The 26168-nt window shown below is 37.3% G+C and overlaps 1 protein-coding gene across 1 annotated transcript in view; it reads right to left on the bottom strand.

Annotated features, from left to right (window-relative positions):
• Positions 1-26168, bottom strand: part of TMEFF1 (transmembrane protein with EGF like and two follistatin like domains 1) — a 361275-nt gene that overhangs the window by 160473 nt on the left and 174634 nt on the right. The window contains exon 4 of the mRNA XM_053714586.1: positions 15717-15743. Coding sequence (XP_053570561.1) covers positions 15717-15743 — 27 coding nt within the window. The remainder of the gene's footprint in view (positions 1-15716; positions 15744-26168) is intronic.

Here is a 26168-nt window from a genome sequence, read left to right as displayed (position 1 = left end):
ACGGTACTGAAAAGTGCCTTTGCATTGCAGTCTATGGGGACTGTGTGTTCCCTGTAAATATATGTACGTGCTTATATACATATATATTTATGTGTTAATAACAGTGAAAGACCAAAATACAAGCAACTTAAAGATAAAATTATATCAGAATGAGTTGTAATATATAGAGTATGGTGTATGTTCTGTCGCAGTGATAGCCAATATGTTAGCCAATGACCAACATAAGTAATAACTTACCTAGGAGAATGTACAAGTAGCCCAAAACTATACATTAACCCATAGGCTAGCTGATCCACCAGCAAAGATCAGAGTAGATTAACAGCGTTATAAAGACATTTAAGCATTATATAAAAGCATTATACAACAAATTAACCTTTACACTTCAAAGAAAGTTAAATTAACTATGATATTAACATATATCGCTTAAAAGAAAAGAAAAATATATATATATATATATATATATCAGAGTCTCCCTTGTTCTCTATGAGTTCATCAAGCGATGGTTAGCTAATTGTAGGGATCTGGTATAAGCTTACGCTGTACTTATATGTTCTTATATGTGTGCCCCATCCCCACAGTATATAAAGGGAGATTTAGGCATGTATATAGTAGGTAGGCAGGAATTCTGATATAGTGTCTCACAGCTAAAGTGAAATGGAGGGAGGTGAGATATAGGGATTGCTATTATGCGTTATAAATGGTAGTGTGGAGATGGAGAGTATTAGAAGTAACAGTATGGTGTTCTGGTAAAAATATCAACATGTTATACACCTAAATAAAAAGAGAGGGTATAATGATAGAAACATGTATAAGGTAAGACCTTTAGTCTGAACTGTGCACCAACCGCCCTCTCTCTATCAAGAGCAAATTTCTCTCTATAAGCAAACCATGAGTTTTATGAGAAGGTGCAGAAAACATATCCTAGGCTTATACATTGGGGGATCAAATATCAGACATTACTGTCTTCATCAGAAACACAGTGAAGTGAGTCAGTGTCCCAAAGGTAAAGTTCCGTGAGAAAATGAGGTGTCCCAGGAGACCTTACCCGACACCAATCTTAAGGCAGTGCAGCAATAAGGTCAAAGTGGAGAGACAACATATTGCCGCCATAGAAAGGCCTCCTGTTGTTGAAGAGGAATGTAAAAGCCGGTGTCGCCAGAGTCGGGGCCATCTTCTGAGCCGGTGTTCTGGTAAGAATGGATCAAATTGGTGCATCAGAGGGCCGGTCGCATCCCCCAACACATCCTCCCAGATCCGCACTGTTTTTCTTCTGCAGGAGGCTCGATCACTTTTAGATGTTTCTTCTCCGGCGCTTTTGTCGCAGAATGACAGTAGAAAATTCCTCCACAGTTGGATCTCAGTGGTGGCGGAAACTTGAGGCAGCTGAGTGATCTGCAGATCATGTGGCTCTGGTTCCGTACTTGCCATCAAAGTCTGCTTCTCCATTGTGAAGTTAGAGGGTTTTAGGGTCTCAGGTACAATGGTGGTGATTGCGGTAGAGGAAATAATTTGGCGCTGATGTCCGGAAGCATTCTCCATCTCTACTTTTAGTACAGACCTTAAGTCCATCATTTTCGCACAATATTCCTGCTCAAACGTCTGTATAAAAGTGGATATTAGGCAGTGTATCTCCTCCATATTTGCCTATGTGATAGGTTACTTTCGTAGAAATTGTAGCTCTTATTTTGTTTTAGCTCCTTTCATTTTATAGGAAATTAATGCATTTGCAGCTTAACCCATGCAGCCGGGGGAAGGGTGGGAGGTATGCTTAGTAGGCCGTCTTCTATCGAGGGTCCATAAGAGAGCTAGAAGATAAATAATCCGGCAAGATGTTCACAGCATCATCCGATCAGCCAATCAGATTGAGCTCGCATTCTATTGGCTGATCGGAACAGCCAATAGAATGCAAGATCAATCTGATTGGCTGATTGAATCAGCCAATCGGATTGAACTTGATTCTGATTGGCTGATTCCATCAGCCAATCAGAATATTCCTACCTTAATTCCGATTGGATGATAGAATCCTATCAGCCAATCGGAATTTGAGGGACGCCATCTTGGATGACGTCATTTAAAGGAACCGTCATTCAGCTAGTAGGCGTCGGGAGAAGAGGATGTTCCGCGTCGGATGGAAGATGATGGCTCCCGAAGAAAGAAGATTGAAGATGCCGTTGATAGAAGACTTCATCCGGATCATGGACCTCTTCAGCTCCCGCTTGGATGAAGACTTCAGCCAGATCATGGACCTCTTCAGCTCCCGCTTGGATGATGACTTCAGCCGGATCATGGACCTCTTCAGCCCCCCGCTTGGGCTTGGATCAGGACATCGGAGGAGCTCTTCTGGATCGATCGGTGAACCTAGTATGGTGAAGATAAGGTAGGAAGATCTTCAGGGGCTTAGTGTTAGGTTTATTTAAGGGGGGTTTGGGTTAGATTAGGGGTATGTGGGTGGTGGGTTGTAATGTTGGGGGGGGTATTGTATGTTTTTTTTTACAGGCAAAAGAGCTGAACTTCTTGGGGCATGCCCCGCAAAGGGCCCTGTTCAGGGCTGGTAAGGTAAAAGAGCTTTGAACTTTAGTAATTTAGAATAGGGTAGGGCATTTTTTTTATTTTGGGGGGCTTTGTTATTTTATTAGGGGGCTTAGAGTAGGTGTAATTAGTTTAAAATTGTTGTAATATTTTTCTTATGTTTGTAAATATTTTTTTATTTTTTGTAACTTAGTTCTTTTTTATTTTTTGTACTTTAGTTAGTTTATTTCATTGTAGTTATTTGTAGGAATTATATTTAATTTATTTATTGATAGTGTAGTGTTAGGTTTAATTGTAACTTAGGTTAGGATTTATTTTACAGGTAAATTTGTAATTATTTTAACTATTTTAGCTATTAAATAGTTCTTAACTATTTAATAGCTATTGTACCTGGTTAAAATAAATACAAAGTTACCTGTAAAATAAATATAAATCCTAAAATAGCTATAATATAATTATAATTTATATTGTAGCTATATTAGGATTTATTTTACAGGTAAGTATTTAGCTTTAAATAGGAATAATTTATTTAATAAGAGTTAATTAATTTCGTTAGATTTAAATTATATTTAACTTAGGGGGGTGTTAGTGTTAGGGTTAGACTTAGCTTTAGGGGTTAATACATTTATTAGAATAGCGGTGAGCTCCGGTCGGCAGATTAGGGGTTAATAATTGAAGTTAGGTGTTGGCGATGTTAGGGAGGGCAGATTAGGGGTTAATACTATTTATTATAGGGTTAGTGAGGCGGATTAGGGGTACATAGGGATAATGTAAGTAGCGGCGGTTTACGGAGCGGCAGATTAGGGGTTAAAAATAATATAGCGGGGGCGGCAGAATAGGGGTTAATAAGTGTAAGGTTAGGGGTGTTTAGACTCGGGGTACATGTTAGGGTGTTAGGTGCAGACATAGGAAGTTTTTCCCCATAGCAAACAATGAGGCTGCGTTAGGAGCTGAACGCGGCTTTTTTGCAGGTGTTAGGTTTTTTTTCCAGCTCAAACAGCCCCATTGTTTCCTATGGGGGAATCGTGCACAAGCACGTTTTTGAGGCTGGCCGCGTCCGTAAGCAATTCTGGTATCGAGAGTTGAAGTTGCGTTAAATATGCTCTACGCTCCTTTTTTGGAGCCTAACGCAGCCATTCTGTGGACTCTCAATACCAGAGTTATTTTAAAGGTGCGGCCAGAAAAAAGCCAGCGTTAGATACGCGGGTCCTTACCGACAAAACTCTAAATCTAGCCGAAAGACTGTAAAGGAATTTAAAAATGCCTGGGACATGCATAAGGCTATCCTAAGGAAAAAGTAACATGTAATATGGGTAGACTTGATGGGCCTTTTTGGTTCTTATCTACCATCAAATTCTATGTTTCTATGTTTCTAAGGTAAAAAAGCAGAGTTAAGAGGTCCTAACGCTGCTTTTTTTTACACCCGCTGGTATTACGAGTCTTGCAGGTTTAGGGGCATCGCACACTTCTTTGGCATTACCGCAAAATGACTTACATAAACTTTGTAAAGTCTTTTTTCTATGGGACTTCCATAGTGCCGGTATTACGAGTCTGTCCTGGCAGGCCAAAAAGTGAGCGGTACATCAGCCAATAGGATTTTTTCTACCTTAATTCCGATTGGCTGATAGAATTCTATCAGCCAATCGGAATCTAAGGGACGCCATCTTGGATGATGTCACTTAAAGGAACCTTCATTCAGTAAGAAGACTTTGTTTGAAGAGGATGCTCCGCGTCGGATGTCTTGAAGATGGAGCCGCTCCGCGTCGGATGGATGAAGATAGAATATGCCCTCTGGTTGAAGACTTCTGCCCGTCTGGAGGACCACTTCGCCCGGCTTGGATGAAGACTTCTCCCGGCTTCGTTGAGGACTTTAGCCCGGTTGGATGAAGACTTCTGCCGCTTCCTTGAGGATGGATGTCCAGTCTTCAGAACTGTAAGTCGATCTTCAGGGGGTTAGTGTTCAGGGTTTTTTTTTAAGGGTGTATTGGGTGGGTTTTATTTTTTACATTAGGGTTTGGGCCGCAAAAGAGCTAACTGCCCTTTTAAGGGCAATGCCCATCCAAATGTCCTTTTCAGGGCTATGGGGAGCTTAGGTTTTTTTAGATAGTATTTTATTTGGGGGGTTGGTTGTGTGGGTGGTGGGTTTTACTGTTGGGGGGTTGTTTGTATTTTCTTTTACAGGTAAAAGAGCTGATTACTTTGGGCCAATGCCCTGCAAAAGGCCCTTTTAAGGGTTATTGATAGTTTAGTTTAGGCTAGGTTTTTTTTTATTTTTGGGGGGCTTTTTTATTTTGATAGGGCTATTAGATTAGGTGTAATTAGTTTAAATATCTTGTAATTTGTTTATTATTTTGTGTCATTTAGTGTTTTTTTTGTACTTAAGCTAATTTAATTTAATGTATTTAATTGTTGTTAATTTAGTTAATTTATTTAATTACTAGTCCTAAAGCCCGTGTACACGGGACAATTTTTTAGGTACCGCGGTTCCAACCCTTGCTCCCTCTCTCTCCCCCCTCTCTTTTGCGCTCTCTCTCTCTCCCCCCCTCTCTTTTGAGTTCTCTCTCTCCCCCTTATTTTGCACTCTCCCCCCTCTTTTGGTCTCTCTCTCTCCCCCTTTTTGCTCTCTCTCTCCCCTCTTGTGCTCTCTCTCCCCCCTCTTTTGCTCTCTCTCTCTCTCCCACCTCTTTTGTTCGCTCTCTCTCTTCCCCCCTCATCTGCTCTCTCCCCCCTCTTGCTTTCTCTCGCCCTCTTTTGCACTCTCTCTCCCCCTCTTTTGTGCACTCTCTCTCCCCCTCTCTTTTAAACTCTCTCTCCGCCTCTTTTGTGCACTCTCTCTCCCCCTCTCTTTTAAACTCTCTCTCCCCCTCTCTTTTAAACTCTCTCTCCCCCCTCTCTTTTGAGCTCTCTCCCCCCCCCTCTCTTTTGAGCTCTCTCCCCCCTCTATTTTGAGCTCTCTCCCCCCTCTTTTTTGCGCTCTCTCCCCCTCTTTTTTGCGCTCTCTCCCCCTCTTTTTTGCGCTCTCTCCCCCTCTCTTTTGCGCTCTCGCCCCCTCTCTTTTGTGCTGTCTCCCCCTTGCGCTCTCTCCCCCTCTTTTTTGCGCTCTCTCCCCCTCTCTTTTGTGCTCTCTCCCCCCCTCTTTTGCTCTCTCTCTCCCACCTCTTTTGCTCTCTCTCCCCTCTTTTACTCGCTCTCTCTCTTCCCCCCCTCATCTGCTCTCTCCCCCCTCTTGCTCTCTCTCGCCCTCTTTTGCTCTCTCTCTCCCCTATTTTGCTCTCTCCCCCCTCTTTTGCTCTCTCTCTCCCCCCTCTTTTGCTCTCTCACCCCGTCTCTTTTGATTTCTCTTCCCCTCTCTTTTGCTCTCTCTCTCCCCCTCTCTTTTGCTCTCTCTCTCTCCCCCTCTCTTTTGCTCTCTCTTCCCCTCTTTTGCACTCTCTCTTTCCCTCTTTTGCGCTCTCTCCCCCTTCTCTTTTGCGCTCTCTCCCCCTCTCTTTTGCACTCTCTCTCTCCCTCTTTTGTGCACTCTCTCTCCCCCCTCTCTTTTAAACTCTCTCCCCCCCCTCTTTTAAACTCTCTCTCCCCCCCTCTCTTTTGAGCTCTCTATCCCCCCCTCTCTTTTGAGCTCTCTCTCTCTCCCCCCACTCTTTTGCGCTCTCTCCCCCCTCTTTTTTGCGCTCACTCCCCCTCTTTTTTGCGCTCTCTCCCCCTCTTTTTTGCGCTCTCTCCCCCTCTTTTTTGTGCTCTCTCCCCCTCTCTTTTGTGCTGTCTCCCCCTTGCGCTCTCTCCCCCTCTTTTTTGCGCTCTCTCCCCCTCTCTTTTGTGCTCTCTCCCCCTCTCTTTTGTGCTCTCTCCCCCTCTCTTTTGCGCTCTCTCCCCCTCTCTTTTGCGCTCTCTCCCCCCTCTTTTGCGCTCTCTCCCCCCTCTTTTGCGCTCTCTCCCCCCTCTTTTGCGCTCTCTTTTAAACTCTCCCCCCTCTCTTTTGCGCTCTCTCTCCCCCCTCTCTTTTGCGCTCTCTCTCCCCCCTCTCTTTTGAGCTCTCTCTCTCCCCCTCTTTTGTGCGCTTTCTCTCCCCCTCTCTTGCGCTCTCCCCCCCTCTCTTTTGCGCTCTCTCTCCCTCTTTTGCGCTCTCTCTCCCTCTTCTCTTTTGAGCTCTCTCTCTCCCCCCTCTCTTTTGAGCTCTCTCTCCCCCTCTCTCTCCCCTTCTTTCTCTCCCACTCTCTTGCGCTCTCTCTCCCTCTTTTGCTCTTCCCCCCTCTTCTGCTCGCTTTCTTTCTTTCCTTCCTTCCTCTGTTTTGGTCTCTCCCGCCAGCCACGCCCCTCCCGCGAGGCCACGCCACCTAGTCACGTCCGCCAGCCACGCCCCCTCGTCACGCCCGCCACGTCCCCATCACGGCACGTCCGACGCCGGTCATGCCCCCCCCAGGCAGCTTCCGCATGCGTATGACGGCTTCAGACAAACACTTGGCCTTTTATAATATAGGATAGTGTAGTGTTAGGTGTTATTGTAACTTAGGTTATGTTTTATTTTACAGGTACTTTTGTATTTATTTTAGCTAGGTAGTTATTAAATAGTTAATAACTATTTAATAACTATTCTACCTAGTTAAAATAAACATTTAAACATAAACTTGCCTGTAAAATAAAAATAAACCCTAAGCTAGCTACAATGTAACTATTAGTTATATTGTAGCTAGCTTAGGGTTTATTTTATAAGTAAGTATTTAGTTTTAAATAGGAATTATTTAGTTAATGATAGGAATTTTTAGTTAGATTTATTTTAATTATATTTAAGTTAGGGGGTGTTAGGGTTAGGGTTAGACTTAGGTTTAGGGGTTAATACATTTAGTATAGTGGCGGCGACATTGGGGGTGGCAGATTAGGGGTAAATAAATGTAGGTAGGTGGCGGTGATGTTAGGGACGGCAGATTAGGGGTTAATAATATTTAACTAATGTTTGCGAGGCGGGAGTGCGGCGGTTTAGGGGTTAATATGTTTATTATAATGGCGGTGATGTTGGGGGCAGCAGATTAGGGGTTAATAAGTGTAGGTAGGTTGCAGCGACATTGGGGGCGGCAGATTAGGGGTTAATAAGTATAATGTAGGTGGCGGCGATGTTGGGGGCAGCAGATTAGGGGTTCATAAGTATAATGTAGGTGGCGGCGGTGTCCAGAGCGGCAGATTAGGGGTTAATAAATATAAGGTGTCGGCGATGTCTGGGGTGGCAGATTAGTGGTTAATAAGTGTAAGATTAGGGGTGTTTAGACTCGGGGTTCATGTTAGGGTGTTAGGTGTAGACATAAATTTTATTTCCCCATAGGATTCAATGGGGCTGCGTTAAGGAGCTTTACGCTGCTTTTTTGCAGGTATTAGACTTTTTCTCAGCCGGCTCTCCCCGTTGATTCCTATGGGGAAATCGTGCACGAGCACATACGACCAGCTCACTGCTGACTTAAGCAGCGCTGGTATTGGAGTGCGGTAAGGAGCAAAATTTTGCTCAACGCTCACTTCTTGCCTTTTAACGCCGGGTTTCTAAAAACCCGTAATACCAGCGCTGTAGGTAAGTGAGCGGTGAGAGAAAACTGCTTGTTAGCACCGCACAGCCTCTAACGCAAAACTCGTAATCTGGCCGTATATTTTTTTATCATGTTTAAATAGTACTATTTGAAATGCATGTTTTCTATCCCTTTAAATGATCACTCAGTGCAGTAGAATTGCATATTTAACAAGTGCATAATAAAAAGACAATGATTTAACACCTACTCTGAATTTCAAATAAGTAGTAGATTTCTTTTCTGACAAATTTATTTTTTCTCCCATTTTCTGGCCCCCTGTATCATGTGACAGACATCAGCCAATCACAGACTAGTATATGTATACCCTGTCAGCTTGTGCACATGCTCAGTAGGATCTTTTTCCCCAGAAAGTGTGAATATAAAAAGACTGCAAGATTTAATAATGTAAAGTAAATTGTAAAAGTAACACTGCACGCTCTTTCTGAATCATAAAAGTTTATTTCAACTTGAGAGTCCCTTTAAGCATACTGTATATTAGGTCTATCAAAAAAATCTGTGACCAGCCAAATTAATTTTTACAGGTTAGTTGAGATTGGTAAAAACTTAGCTATGTCAAGTCAGCCAAAAAATGAAACTGAATTTGACTGACTATAAAGTAGCTCCACTTAACTATTTATCTGACTTACCTAACTTGTTTTCTGATTGACTATACAGCATTTGGTCAGATTCAAAGGACATTAGAGGGACACTGAACCCAATTTTTTTCTTTTGTGATTCAGATAGTGCATGCAATTTTAAGAAACTTTCTAATTTACTCCTATTATCAAATTTTCTTCCTTCTCTTGGTATCTTTATTTGAAATGCAAGAATGTAAGTTTAGATGCCGGCCCATTTTTGGTGAATAACCTGGGTTATTCTTGCTGATAGGTGGATAAATTAATCCTCCAATAAAAAAGTGCTGTCCAGAGTCCTGAAGCAAAAAAGAAGCTTAGATGCCTTCTTTTTCAAATAAAGATAGCAAGTGAATAAAGAAAAATTGATAATAGGAGTAAATTAGAAAGCTGCTTAAAATTGCATGCTCTATCTGAATCACAAAAGAAAAAATTTGGGTTCAGTGTCCCTTTAAACTTTTGGCACATTTTTTGAATCCACTATGTAAACAAACTTACTAGCAGGGCATAGTGGAAACCCAAATACATGTATTCAATTAGAACACAATAACAGTGTATTCAAATAATATACCAATATTACATTTAACAGATAATTATATTAACTTATACATGAAATAAAAAAATAACCTGAAAATAGAAGTCTAATCCGATCTTAAATATTTAATTTTAAATGACTAATATAATATTATTAAATATGTATCAACATTAATTGCAAGGGAATTATTTTTTTTTAATTAATTTTATTTAATTAGCTCTCCCTTTCAAAATTGCAATAAGTGTGATTGACTTGCAAATGATAATATAATATATTCCCATCCGAGACTTGCTATAGTATAAGTTCTTAAAGGGACATGAAAGTCAAAATAAAAATTTTACGATTTAGATAGAGCGTTAAATTTTAAGTATAGCATTCTAATGTATTTCTGTCATTACATTTACTTTGTTCTTGTGGTGCTCTTTGTTGAACAGCATACCCCGGTAGGCTTAATTAACATACATTTATGAATCACTATATGGCAGCAGTGTTTACTACAATATTTGTAACAATGTTATACGTTGTTGCGAACACTGCTGCCCCATAGTGCTCAACAATGTATAATATTGTTAAAGAACATTGTTACAAACACTGGTACAATATAGGGCTCAAGGCAGATACACAATGTAAGCTTGATACTAGAAGTAAATTGTAAAGGTGAATAGAATTTCATGCTCTAATTGAATCATGAAAGTTTATGTGGAATGTACATGTCCCTTTACAGCCTAACCATAGCAAGTCAGTAGATCAAGACCATGCTACTTAAAATTTGTATCTTTTTAACAAGTCAGGCTCAAGTTGTTTGCAAGTTTGTTCTTTGTAGATATATAACAACTGACTTTACTTCTACAAGGAAGTTGGCTATTTTATTTATTTATTTTAACCATGTAGACTTGAACTGACTTGTGCAAGTCAGCTGCATAGGATGAAACACAACATTTATCTTTTAATTCACTTGTGTTATCAAATTAGCTTCATTCTCTATGTATCTTTTGTTGAAGGAACAGCAATGCACTACTGGGAGCTAGTTTAACAGATCAGGTGAGCAAATCACAAGAGGCTTATATGTGCAGCCAATAATAATCAGCTAACTCCCAGTACTGCATCGCTGCTCCTGAGTCCATCTAGGTTTTCTTTTTAACAAAGGATATCAAGAGGACAAAGCAAATTAGATAATTTAAGTAAATTTAAAAGTTGTTGTATTGTTTAATTTCAATCAATTCATATAAAATTAGTTATTCATGTAGTTTCTTATCACTGCTTTGCATTTAAAATATTGTGGTGGTTTGTATTGCAAAAGGGCACCACAAAAAATATATTTTAAACATCTTTTTTTATATATTTTTTTTTCCGTTTCTGTGCAAAACAAAACTCTACTATAACAGCAATAAAAGGTTCCAAAAGTTAAAGGTGTTTTGCAAGCTAAAATACTGAGGGCCAGATTACAAGTGGAGCTCCACTGACCACTGTGATATACCAGCGCACGCTAATGAGCACTCCCATAGGCTCCTATGGGAGCCCCGTTCTGATGCTGTCAGTAAACCTGCAGCGAAGGGGCTAAGAATCGCAGCAATGGCATCAAATTTAAATTGATATGTATATGATTATACACATTTATGTGTTAATAAGTGTATATACACATATTAACACATAAATATATTTGTATATAAGCATGTACATATATATTTACTGGGAACACACAGTTCCCATAGACCGCAATGTAAAGGCATTTTTCAGTGCCATTTTTTTCTAACACCCCACTCCCACCAACTTTACCCCCAAAATACTGTCTAGTGCAGTTGTTTTATTACAAAATAAAAGTGCTGATATCTTTATTTTTTAGTAAAATACACTAGACTGTATTTTGGAAACTTTTGGTGGACATTTATAAAATTAACCAGAGATCTGATTTCTGGTTTAATTTATAAGCACTAATTGCTACCACGGGTAATGGCTGATTATTAATCGCACACCCGCAAACGAGCAAATTTGCCCATTTGCAGGCACGTAATAATTTAGCGCTCCACTTGTAATCTAGCCCTAAATAAAGAGCTGTGTTTTTAAGAACAGAAAAAACATAAATAAAAGCATTCTGAGGCATCTAAATATTATCAGGCTTTCTTCTGTAATATTGGATGCAACTTATTAATTATAAATAATGATAAGATAAAAACAAAAAGTGATAAGATAAAAACAAAAACAGAGGCGCCACATGTGTAGGTCAATAAAGACGAGAAAAACCAAACAGCAGCAGATTAAGGGTACTCACAAACGGGGCGGCACTCTGATGTGCCAGCAGGGACAGGCTGGTGTTTCTACAGCAAACCAGCTAGCTGTGTGACAGGTCCACAACGGATACAGTCAGCGCTGGAGTTCTCTGCTTGTGTGTCCTCTAGCCGGTATTCCCAGTATGATTTTTCTCCTCAGCTGGCGCTGCAGTGGAGCAAGAAGGAGGGCTGAACTGCCCTAAGGTTACAGAAATGGAGACTATCACAACCACACCAGACTGATGTAAAAGTAAAAGACCAGTATTTTATTATACAAAATAAAAATACCAAAGGTATCACAATTTACAGCTGGGTGTGTGAATAACAATCTCCCCACAGAGAGTGCAATAGCAACGCGTTTCTCGGGCGAACCCCGTTTCCTCAGGCTTGTGTGCTCTAAGTGTGTGTATACACCCTTTAAATAGGGATCATTAACCTCATGTTCCCATATCCCTCCCCTTCCTGCTCCAAAAATATCCAATCAGATCCTTCCTTTCAGAACCGCCCAGTTGTTGATATAATTTAAATGTTACATTGTAATAAAGTATCTTACTGATATATGTATTTCTATGATAATAAGATACTTTATTACAATGTAACATTTTAATTATATCAACAACTGGGCGGTTCTGAAAGGAAGGATCTGATTGGATATTTTTGGAGCAGGAAGGGGAGGGATATGGGAACATGAGGTTACTGATCCCTATTTAAAGGGTGTATACACACACTTAGAGCACACAAGCCTGAGGAAATGGGGTTCGCCCGAGAAACGCGTTGCTATTGCACTCTCTGTGGGGAGATTGTTATTCACACACCCAGCTGTAAATTGTGATACCTTTGGTATTTTTATTTTGTATAATAAAATACTGATCTTTTATTTTTACATCAGTCTGGTGTGGTTGTGATAGTCTCCATTTCAGTAACCTTAGGGCAGTTCAGCCCTCCTTCTTGCTCCACTGCAGCGCCAGCTGAGGAGAAAAATCATACTGGGAATACCGGCTAGAGGACACACAAGCAGAGAACTCCAGCGCTGACTGTATCCGTTGTGGACCTGTCACACAGCTAGCTGGTTTGCTGTAGAAACACCAGCCTGTCCCTGCTGGCACATCAGAGTGCCGCCCCGTTTGTGAGTACCCTTAATCTGCTGCTGTTTGGTTTTTCTCGTCTTTATTGACCTACACATGTGGCGCCTCTGTTTTTGTTTTTATATTATCACTATAGAAGTACATCATCCTTTGGGGTGACGACAGAGAGCAGCCTATCAAGCCTTGGGACGTGGAAGACACACATTGGACTTTCTCTGGCTAGCCTATTACCTTTTAAAGGTTTTATTCATACTCATTGATATTTGTTCATTGTTTTTACATTAATTGCATATATATTGAATCACATTAACCTTATATTTTTATATATATATATATATATATTTATTGTTCTTATTAGCGCATCCTATAGAAGCACAGTGACTTGTATATCACTGTTTCTTCTTCATCTTAATTATAAATAAGCCTGTAAGTCAAATGAGTCCATATTTTAATCCCAATTTCCTAGTTTTCACTCTGGCAGCTCAATACTCTTGCTTAAAAAAAAAGTATTATAATGAATTTGTTATTTTTCTGACATTATGAGACCAGAAATCAACCCGATCCAATCCGATTGGGTTGATTGACACCCCCTGCTAGCGGCCAATTGGCCTTGAATTTGCAGGGGGCAGTATTGCACCAGCAGTTTACAAGAACTGATGGTGCAATGATAAATGCCGACAGCGTATGCTGTCGGCATTTATCGATGTGCAACGGACATGTTCCACAATATCAGATCATGAACGCTCACACATTCATAAATAGGCCCATAGTATTTATTAGTCATCAAGATGCAGCAATTGTTCTTACATTCTATATACACATTCAGCAAAAATAATCATGGCATGTCTGTTTTAGATTAGTTTATGTTGGCTTTATAGTCTCAGAAAAAAACAAATAAACTGCTTTTTGACAAAAAAATAAAACCTTAAAAAAAGAGAAAAAGATTTCTGTTAAATTTTCAAGTTGAAAGAAATGTGAGGGATATTTAGAGTATATATTTTAAACCCCTTCTCTTCACCCAAAATACTGGAGAAATGTTTTGCATTTTTGCTATCACTTTAAACAGAAATAGAGCCTTGTTTTTTTGTGTTTTTTTTTACTTGTCAAAACTATATATATATATTTAAGTAGACAACCTAAGTAATTCATCTGAGCCCATTTTGGTATATTTCATGCCAACATTTCACCACCAAATGCGATTATATAAAAAAAAAAATTTACTTTTTTACAAACTTTGGGTTTCTCACTAAAATTATTTGCATACCGCTTGTGCAATCATGACACAAATGGTTGTAAAGGCTTCTCAAACAGCTCTCTTCCCTCCCTCATCCCCCACTGGTTATTACCATCTTAGGTACTGGTAGACAGTCTGCCAATATAAAGATTTAAGGCAACTTTTTTGTTACTACATATGTTTTTCTATTCTGCAGTGTATAATTCCCCCCCCCCCTTACCCTCCAACCTCCCTGATCCCTCCCAAACAGCTTTCTAACCTCCCCCATGATTAGTGACCTCCATTTTAGGTACTCACAGCTGTCTCCCAGTATCTATAAAACACTTTTTTTTTCTTTTTCTTATTTTTTATAACAATTTTCTGTGGTATAGTGGCCCACCACCTCCCCCTCTAATGATTGTTAGTTAGGGACCCCCCCCCCCCTTTTTCTGCAGTGTAGTTTTCCATCCCTCCCTCTCCCTTTATTTTATTTTTTCAGTGAGTACCTTGTATCTAAGCCTCTGTAGACTGCCCCCTTTTTCAGTTCTTTTGACAGACTTGCATTTTAGGCAATCAGCATTGTCTCATAAATAACTCCACAGGAGTAAGCTCCAAGTTATCTATATGGCACACATGAACTAGCGCTGTGTAACTGTGAATTACTGTCAAAATGCGCTGAGATAAGAGGGGGCCTTCATCGGTTTAGAAATTACCAAATGAGCCTACCTAGGTTTAGCTTTCAACAACGAATACCAAGAGAACAAAGCAAATTTGATGATAAAAGCAAATAGGAAAGTTGTTTAAAATTGCATGCCTTATCTGAATCATGAACGTTCATTTTGACTTGACTGTCCCTTTAACCCTTTCCATGCAAAAATATTTGTTGATATTTCTTATACTTGATAAGCAAAGTGTCCCATTATTTATTGCTATACAGTATCTATATGTGAAAAATTTACTTTGATGTCTTTTACACCAAACCAGACAGTAAAACAAATTAGTTTAATATATGGTCTATATATCTATAAAGCATTTATAGTACAATGAATTATGATTTATAGACAAGCATTAAAAAAAGACCCTCCCTGGTGTTTTCCAGGTCAGTGGAACTTTACAGTCTTACTGTTACACTTGTACATTGTATGCACAGGCTCATAAAATAGTTATTGCTTACACAACATTATACACTGGTAAAATGCTTGAGAATTCCTTTGCTTAAAGGGACAGTTCACCCAAATAATGTCTCCCAATGATCCATTTTACCTGCTAGAGTGTATTAAATTGTTTACAAGTAGCTCCTTTACTCATATTTCAGCATTTGAAATAGCTGGTTTAGCCTGTGGTATAGTCATCTATACTGAAAGTTTTGTTACTGGAGTCTCAGCTATTGACAAACCTAAGTAAACACAGCCAGCAGAAGAAGTTACACTCTCAGTTGGCTGCAGGATAGTTAAGTAATAAAATGATAATTTTCCATTGTTCTCTCTAAGTATTGAGCTTTGGTGTTCCAGACAAATATAAGATAAGGAAGCAAGTGTGTGTACACTAAGTGATAACATAATGAGATCTGACATTACCATTATGTTCAACCCATTGTAATAGGCTGTGGTTTCAAAGCACAAAACCAGCTACTTCACATACACAAATAAACCTGGAAATGCAATTTCTCAAATATTTTATACTCTGCAGCTGGTATAAAAAGTCATTGAAAATACATTAATGGAAAAACTATTTTACAGTGTACTGTCCCTTTAACAAGCATAATATTGTGGTACATAAAACAGGGGTAGTAAGCAAATAAAAAATTGAATATTAACTCTCATTTTATTTAAGTTTATTACATCAATGCTGAGATGTAAGTTTTTCAAATACAGACATTTCTAAATAAATATTAAATAGAACTCACCTCCTTCTCCAGATCCTGATGCGACATCTGGCAAAAATAAAATAGAAAACAAAATTAATCATCTTTTGAACTGAACATTAGTTATTTATAGTTTCATATGTAAATCTGTATCATTTACACAGAGACACAAAGCATTTGACTACTATACAAAGCAGAAAGAGAAAATAATAATAAACATAAACTCTATCTTTTAACACTGGCCAAAAACATCAGTTCAGGATTTTTTTAGACATTTAGATAACTGTCAGCAAACACCAACTGCTTTGATATGATGCTGCTATTAGATGTATGCAGTAAATTTTAAGGTCCACATTTACAGGGTTATTTTTGTGTGTTACTGTAACCATGAATAGAATCACTGTGTAAACTTACTGGTTTAACCACACATAGAAACACACACACAGTATATATATATATATATATATATATATATATATATATATATATATATATATATATATATATATATATATATATATATATATGTTACAAAGAATGGGTAATTAGGGAAAGAATGCTAGTGTTACACTATGCTGCCCCAAATTACCTATTAGGACTGTGGGATCCCCAAACCCCACAATCCCAATACAGAAAAAATATTGAGCCAAGGAAAAGTAAAATATGAAGGGCGCTCAGTGTGAAAAAAAGTGTAGGCGAATAGAAACTGGGTGGTATAAACCCAGCCGAGGATATTGTCAATAATCGCAATAAAAACAAAAGATAGTGGGTACAATGTATCAAGTTGTATAAAAGATGTTCCCACAGATGGTATTACCAGGAAATAGGTGGTCAGAGGGGTCTTATTATAGTCGCTACAATTCCTCTGAAGAAGAAGGTCGTATATGTCCCAGACCTTCGAAACGCGTTAGGACTTCTTGTTTCACTACACAGCCAATGCCAGATTACGGTAGCTTGGACTGCAGATATTTTGGAAAGCACTCGCTTTTAAAAAAGTTTGTAATAGTGATTGCTATGTACACGGACACCGCAGGAGCTGTAATGCAATAGCGGATATTCTGTATCTAGGTTTTAATTCATTGATGCTAATAAAATACCTCATATACATCTGAGGTTGTATTGTGTGAGTAATATTCTTAAAAGTCTTATTGTGCACAGTACTGTTCATTTAACAGGGTTGCACTATTATTGTTCTCTCTCTTCTCATTTACGTATGTGAGCGGAGGTGCCGGGAGACATTTACAAGCCGGTGGACACCTGATACTACGAGGGAGCTCATTCTACTTACCCTGTGCGACACTTACCTCATATGGATTGAGGTTAAGGAGAGTAAGTAGAATCCCCTGAGGGGACAGTGTGCCACACAGCTTTGGGACTTTCACTACTTCCACCTAGTATCGTTTAAGGACTGTTATTTCACCACAATTTGCTTGTCTAATATTTGTACTTTGCTAATTGCATTTGTATCTATATCACTTGGGGTCTTTGCACAATACTCTATCTTCGACTGTTTATTGTCTATTATTGTGTGCTCCATATATGAATTGTAGTCCAATATTGTATATTGTAATAATTTGTAGCGACTATAATAAGACCCCTCTGACCACCTATTTCCTGGTAATACCATCTGTGGGAACATCTTTTATACAACTTGATACATTGTACCCACTATCTTTTGTTTTTATTGCGATTATTGACAATATCCTCGGCTGGGTTTATACCACCCAGTTTCTATTCGCCTACACTTTTTTTCACACTGAGCGCCCTTCATATTTTACTTTTCCTTGGCTCAATATATATATATATATATATAGTTTTTATTTTTTTTATTTTTTCCATAGAGAGGGTAATAGCACTCCTGCATCCTTTGGCTTTAAACAGCCCTCCTTGCCATGGGTGCACTTCAAGTATAAGTTTAGTCAGTAGAAAAAAAATCACTCACAGGGTCTTGCTTAGTATAAAAAAGTAATTATTTATTTAACGTTTCGGGAATGACCCCATTTAAAAAAAATAAGCATAACAGTAAAACATAACACTCCACGACCTGCGTGACGTCGGGTAACTTCCGGGAGGCGGAGTGAGCGCCGCACAAATGTTTGCTGTGCAGGGTTATAAGGGGGCGAGTGTTATGTTTTACTGTCACGCTTATTTTTTAAACGGTGTCATTCCAGAAACGTTAAATAAATCATTACTTATTTATTCTAAGCAAGACCCTGTGAGTGACTTATTTTCTACTGACTATATGTGTGTGTGTATATATACATAGATAGATAATTTTCTTGCATTAAAGGATAAAATGTATTTTTTATGACAAAAAACATAAAGTTTGCTTTGTTTCTTACTTTTTTTTAACTGAATCAAGCTTTCATGGTATGCAGTATGGAATTTGGTTAGGTGTATGACAAATAACAAAGGACTTCTGAAGAATCTGATATATTACATTTCTAAATGTACCTTCTATCAACCCTAAAAGTGCAGACAAAAGGAATGAAGATATAACTTTCTGTCCATGGCATCATGTCTGGAACATAATATCTTTTGATGTCTTGTTTGTTCTTGTGAGACAGACAGGGATTAAGTGTTTGTAGTGATTTATAAAGGTAAGCACAAAATGCCATTAAGGTTTTTAATTGTATCTAACAAAAATCCTTGAAGAAGATTCCACACACAAACTTACTGAGGCACAAAAGGTTTTACATTGATCAATACTGTCTTTATGCTGACAGTTGTACAACACAGAGCAGCACTTGTTATTAAAACAGCTTCTACCTGGAATAAGAGAGGGATAGCGCTTTACCTTAGTGTGTTGGACACTTGCAACTTTATTGATTTTGACAATGTGACAGAGAAAACCCAAGTTAATGAAAGTGAGGGAGGGGCTTTGATAATTCTCTTGCATCCTGTATTCAGGTGGATGTTTTTGACCTTGGTCAAATAAGCCAATGTCTAGGGCTGCAGTAAATAAAGGAGTTAAATGACTACTGCATTTGTGTTACTGACATTTAAGGAGGTCGCTGATGCATGTGTGCCTCTGCAAACAAATGGTTACATCCTAACTGCATTTGTATTTGAGCAGTGAAATTACTACTTGGTTGACTGTGGAGTAAATCACTGCTAATTATGTATCAAAGGCAGTTGTGAAGTTGAACCGCTATCTTGCATGTATAATTAGGAACTTTTGCACTACTGCTAAGGGTAGTGTGTGTCTGTATCAAGTGTGTGTAGTTTAAACTGATATTGCAATGATTTTGCTAGTAGTTATTGTAAATCAGTCTGTATCTCTAGGACTACAGCCATTATAGTAAAAATTTAATAATAAGATATACTTAAAGGGACACTGAACCCAAATTCTTTCTTTATTGATTCATATAGAGCATGCAATTTTAAGCAACTTTCTAATTTACTCCTATTATCAATTTTTCTTCGTTCTCTTGCTATCCTTATTTAAAAAAGAAGGCATCTAAGCTAAGGAGCCAGCCAATTGTTATTTCAGAACCCTGGAGAGCACATGTTTATTGGTGCTGTACAATCAGCAAGGACAACCCAGTTTGTTCACCAAAAATGGGCCGGCATCTAAACTTACATTCTTGCTTTTCAAATGAAGATACCAAGAGAATGAAGAAAATTTGATTGTAGGAGTAACTTAGAAAGTTGCTTAAAATTGCATGCTCTATCTAAATCACAAAAGAAAAAATGTGGGTACAGTGTCCCTTTAAGCCTAAGACATGCAATAAAGTAATGATTAAAAGGACACTAAACCCATTTTTTTCTATAATGATTCAGATAGAGCATGCAATTTTAAGCAACTTTATACATTACTCCTATTATCAAATTGTGTTCATTCTCTTGCTATCTTTATTTAAAAAGAAGGAATGTAAAGCTTAGGAGCTGGCCCATTTTAGGTTCAGCACCCTGGATAGTGCTTGCTTATTGGTGGCTACATTTAGCCACCAATAAGCAAGCATAACCCAGGTTCTGAACCAAAAATGGGCCGGCTCCAAAGCTTTATATTCCTGCTTTTGAAATAAAGATAAGTTCCTATGTTAGCTGATTTACTACAGTGGTGACAACTTCCTAACATACGGGGGCTGTAGATCAATATCTTAACGATCTTTAGGATCACTTATAAATTTATGGCTAATAAACACAAATAATAATATATTTCCTAAAAATGTCCAGTGGTACTGAGAATTAGGTAAGGTTTTAGGGTACTCTGTATCTGCTTCTCTCCCCTCTAGACAGATCTTTTGAGTTGTGGCCTCCTGGTTCGCCCACCCACCAAAACTCCCCAAAGCACAACATTTAGTTCCACTTTTTTGTAGGGCCACAAAAATGAAGACTTGAAATTAAAGTTCTGCTTTTTTTTTTTCGAGGGGTGCAAAAATGAGTGCAGAGGGTCATCAGTTGGTCATCCGTATATTAAAGAATGGAGAGATAAGTTAGTGAATTAGTTGAATAGAATGAAACACGAACTGGTGATGTTTGCGAGGCAGATAAAGAAGGTGTGACTCGAAAGACCTTTTCCCACTCTGTTCCTAGCAACAGCCAACCAGTGCAATGGTTTAGATTAGAAATTAGATGATCTTTTATACATATGAATGAAACAGCCTTTAAACATACTGAAAACATTGTTTTGCCTAAAAGCTTTTTATATTTATATTAAAACTAACAAAACATTATCTACGTCCAACGAATGCCCCTTGGCTGATGAGTAGTATGGATGGTATAAACCATGGAGGAGGCTTACCAAGCCTATCAACATAAATATTACAAAATAAACTCCAGCTGCATACTTTTTTTTTAAAAAGGACCTTTATTTTCCACAGGGTCCAACAATATACCCAGCAGCCATTGAGCATTAGTAGGAAGTACATATCAGTCAATAAGCTGTAAATTAAAAATAAAAAAACTTTAATATGTTTAAATGCTCCTCTTTCATATTCATTAAAAAATTGAGTATACTGTCCCTTTAAAGGTATATGAAACCCCCAAAAATGTATTATGTGATTCAGACAGGGCATACTATTTTAGAAATTTTCCAATTTCTTCTTTTATCAAATTAGATTTTTTCCCCATGAAAGTCTTTGTTGTTGAGATACCTAAGTAGGTATCTGGAGTACTACATGGCAGGAAATAGATAGCAAATTCTTGCAAAATCCCTGCCATATTGTGCTCCAGAAATGGGCCGACTGCTAAGCATAAGTCCAAGCTTTTCAACAAAGGATTCCAAGATAATGAAGAAAAAATGATAATAAAAGTGAATTAGAAAGTTGTTAAAATCGCATGCTCAATCTGAATCATGAAAGAAAAAAGTCTGTCAGAGAAATTCAGATGTATGAAAACTTGTATTAAACCTGCTCATAACTCATGACTTCCAATTTTATGCTAGACAGTATTTTTCCACTGATTTAATAGCACAACAATTTTTTGGCAGGTTATTTAAATGACAAACAGTTGATTTCTTTGAATTTATAACATTTTTTTCCCATTGAGCCAACAGATTTCCTAGTTGACTGAGGAGCAAAATATAAAGAAGAGTTATGTCTTAATAAAACTTTTTTTGACAGGATCAGTTTTACAAAGAAATCCATATCCAAATATTATGAACTACAGTATTAATATGGAAACATTGTCTGTGTAATGTTTAGTGAGCCTTTTAACCATACAAGAACTTTATTTACAAGATAACAAAAACAAAACCCAACAATGATGATAAATAAAACTGAATAATCCCCTTGTGGAGAAAAAAAATGATAGGGTGTGCCACACAATATGAAAACACCAAAAATAGTCCAGATGTTAGGACATTTTTAGCCTATTGCACTATCCCTATTGAAAAAGGAAATATGGTCTGGGAACATATTGGAATATTTTATATCTTTCCTTGTAGGGACATATTGCAAAAAAAAAAAGTTTGAATTCTTGGTGCACACAAATGGTAGACATAAAGCACCACACACTGTCTAAAAGTAAATATTTTCTGAAAAGCTAGCAATAAATTATATCTTGATTTATGTATTATAATGTTTGGGTCTTTTCTATTGCAGTAAACTTTTGCATGAAGTTGTATGTCAATAACCTTTTTGATGGGTATTTTTCTTCTCTTTCAGGTTAATAAAAATCTATTATTTTTAAGAAATTATAATTATATATATATCTCATGAAATTAAGTTTACTTACTTTGTAGCTAGCTTAATTAATACCTGATAATTCGAATGATACAGTAATACAGTACTTTTTACCAGTATAACAGATTCTGGAGCTTTATCATGGATTCATTATTTTAGGCATATAGATAGAAAGACAAATACATAGACAGAGAAACATATTAAGCCTATTGGGGTCAATTTATCAAGTTGCGGTGGACAGGGTCATACATACATGCCCCTATCGGCCGCAGCTCGCCTCTGGCGGGCTGAATTCCGCTGCCGGAATTCAGCATTGCACACAAGCGCTATTTTGCGCTCGCATGCAATCCTGCCCCCTGCCCATGCTGTCAATCTCCCTGGTCGGACGAGACCATGGATATTGAAATTCGCCACCTAAAAGGTGGCGAAAGGTTAGGGAAACAGCGGTCTGATGACCGCTACTTCATAAATACAGACTGCAGGTTCTCTTGTAAGAACCTGCAGTTGTAGGCAGGCGAAGGGGTTGATAAATCAACCCCAATGCATTATCCCTATTAAAAAAGAAACATTACAGTATATTAACATATTTTATGTCTTTCCTTGTAGGGACATATTGCTAAAAAATAAGTTTCACTTCTTGGTGCACACAAGTAGTAGACATAAAGCACGACACACTGCCCAAAAGTAAATAAAATATTTCCTGAAAAGCTAGCAATAAAAGATATCTTGATTTATGTATTATAACTGCTGGGTCTTTTCTCTTACAGTAAACGCTTGCATGATGTTGTATTTCAAGAACCGTTTAGTTGGATATCTGTGTTCTCTTTTAGATTAATAAAAATCTTTTATTTTTTAAATTATAAATCTCATGAAATTAAGATTAATACCTGATAGAGATGGTCGAATGTGTTTATATACGAATTAGAATGTTAGAACGAATGTTATTGTAGAAATTCGATTTACATAATAGAATGTTGATAAGAACGAATATTCTTAAAAATTCGATTTTCTAATGTTATTTACAGTTTTCTAATGTCACATTCGAATTCAAATGTTACATTCGAATATCACATTCGAATTTGAATATTACATTTATAAAACACAATTGTAGACTAGAAAAACTATTTCGAATGTCACATTCGAATCGAATATCACATTCGAATCGAATGTCACATTCGAATTTGAATATTACATTTATAAAACACAGTATTAGACTAGAAATACTATTTCAAATTCGAATGTGACATTCAAATTCGAATGTAGCATTCAAATTCGAATATTACATTTCTTAAACACAGTTGTAGACTAGAAATACTATTTCAAATTTGAATGTCACATTCGAATTTGAATGTCACATTCGAATTCGAATATTACATTTCGAAATTGAATGAATACATAGCTAAACATTCTATTATTCGAACAAATATTTTTTGAATTTTATTGAAAAATTCAAAAACAAAAATTCGAAAATAGAATGTTAGAATATTATATAAACATTCGAAATTCTATTCGAACGAACGAATGTATCAAAATTCGTTTTAAATTTAGAATTTTTAGAAACATTCGCCCATCCCTAATACCTGATAATTGAAACAATACAGTAATAGAAACACAGTAAGTAGACAGACATACATACACATAAATAAATAGATAGACTAAAAGACAACACATAGATAGACTGACAGACAGAAAGACAGACACAGACAGAAAGACAAACAGACAGACAGAAAGACAAACATAAATAGACAGAAAACATTTATGTCACCTCAAAATTCCATATAATTTAACATATATTTGCTAGATGCATACAAGTATCTCATCCCTTGACTTGATGTGCTTTCAGTGACTACAGAGAACTTAAGAGACAAACCACTTTGTAGACCTGTGATGCAGTAAGGAGATCCCAAATAAAAAAAATTAAAAAATAAGACAACCTTGTTAGCTCCGAAACAGTGAGACACGATCACAAGACAAGTACTTCACGGGGGCAATAGAGTATGTATTAATTCTGTATGCTGGGCCCGAGGGGTAGGTGAAAAATCTGACCACGCCTCTAGAGCGCCTCACACTCACTGTGAGTTGCTGATGCTCTTTTTTTTTCCTAAACAGCAAGACTACTTTGCCATATCAAAACAGAAAGGTAAATATTTCACATAACACATTTTGCAGGCCTGTTTCCTAAGATTTTTTCCTCAATGCTAGAGGTTCTCATTTGATGTGCGAAATATCATGTATTGAGCAGCATCTCACGCAACTATAGATGTTTATGGTAGGAACGGACACTAATGAGATGCTGGAAAATATGGGTGAAGCAAAGCTAAATTAATTCCAAACATGATCTCACATGTATAATGAGGCCCCTTAGCAACCTTACAAGCATCTCTGAATCTAATAGATTGTATTAGAGACTGTTTTTTACAGTTTAATTAAAAAGTTAATTTAAATTTGGACTTCAATTTAGCCCACTTTAGATGTTTCTTAGAACCTTTTATACTTTGGACCATTATATTATTTTTTAAACATTATAACACCCACACACGTATATATATCAGTTGCTCTTCTGCACATAAATACATGTTGAATATTTGGAAAACATAAGTTAACGTTATTATAAAACAATCTGTCCGTAATCAAAATGTTTAAGCATCCAAGGGTTAAAAATGCAGAGATTTGTTGTCAGCATACTAGTGTTAGGTACTTAAATAGAAAAATAGCTGCCTCAGCTAGATGGAAGATTGAGTCCAGTAGATTAGGCACTATAAGATACGTTACCCCTCTGTGACCTTTCTGCTTCATGCATTTATTCATTTTTTTAACTCCATACTAACTGAAATTGAATTGTTGTTCTAATCTTTGGGGAAATAGTCAAAATAACACATCCCACTGTTGGGATTATATTTAATGTAGATTAAATGACTAAATTGTATCTCTAAAGACGCTGAATGCAAACTACTTCTACTGAATGTAGGAATTCTAATGAATGAAAGGGCATCAAATACCTTCTGCTTTTGTGTAAAATTGTGTTTGTACCTCGCTCCCTAGAGAGGTCAAAAATCCAATTCTGTAACCTGCAAATCAAATAGCATTTTGAAAACATAGGTTTCAGATTTTTGCTTTCTGTGGGAGTTTGCTGAAGCATAATATTTACACAAAACTTTCCATTTAACTGTGGTGATTTTATATAGACCATGCAACAAATCAAAACAGAAGGTGCCACATGACATAGATATTTAACTCCAAATAATATAGGCAGTAAATAAAAAACTCACAAGAGCTGTAGCACCAAAATGTGCTGATCCAAGTAGGCTGAGCTATCTTAGTGGCTCAATTCATTGAGCTCACAACTCCAGAGACTCCCACAAATGAACTAGCAGGACCAAGTCACTACACTTCCAAAGCAGCATTCACAGGAACAAGTAACTTGGCTTTTATATTTTAACATTTGTTACAGGCAAAAAAAGCCAATGAAGGCAAAAAACATGAAAATAAATATGTATTGCAACGCGTTTCTTGGCTGGAAGGCTGTTTCTTCAGATAAACATGTGTGAATAACAAAAATAAATGTAAACTTGTTTCTGATCAATCATTTCTAAAGTACGATCAATAACACCTGTGATTATTTGTCTGTTAGTGGAGTATCCGCCCCCGAAAAACAAAAAACACTGTTAGCTCACATAACCCCAATACATCAAACAGTCAATAAAATCTCCCTATGGACATTTAATATATGAACTAAGTATGTTGATAATTACAAAAACAAACATAAGAAATAATATCTAAAGTGCCAGTTAGTTCCAAATAACCAATGCATTTAATGCCAGTACAGGCACTTACTCTACCATACTGCAAAAAGAATAGTCTTTTCATATAAACCCCTAATAATTAAAATATTATCAATTTCTTAAGATTTTAAAAGTAATCTATCCACTATGCAAAGTAATTCATTAAAGGAATACTGAACCCAAATGTTTTCCTTTTTTGATTCAGATAGAGCATGCAGTTTTAAGCAACTTTCTAATTTACTCCTATTATCAATTTCTTCTCGTTCTCTTGCTATCTTTATTTGAAAAAGAAAGTCCAGAACTCTGGACAGCACTTGTTTATTGGTGGATGAATGTTTCCACCAATCAGCAAGAACAACCCAGGTTGTTCACCAAAAATGGGCCGGCATTTAAATATACATTATTGCTTTTCAAATAAAGATACCAAGAGAAAGAAGAACATTTGCTAATAGGAGTAAATTAGAAAGTTGCTTAAAATTGCATGCTCTATCTGAATCACGAAAGAAAAAATTTGGGTTCAGTGACCCTTTAAAAAAGTCTCACCTATTTACATTTAATGAAATAGTATATTACATAACAACACA

The sequence above is a fragment of the Bombina bombina genome, chromosome 5 (genome assembly GCF_027579735.1).
Source record: "Bombina bombina isolate aBomBom1 chromosome 5, aBomBom1.pri, whole genome shotgun sequence".
Taxonomy (NCBI): Eukaryota; Metazoa; Chordata; class Amphibia; order Anura; family Bombinatoridae; genus Bombina; species Bombina bombina.
The sequence above is the reverse complement of the archived record's forward strand: the minus strand, read 5'-3'. Positions and strand labels throughout refer to the sequence as shown.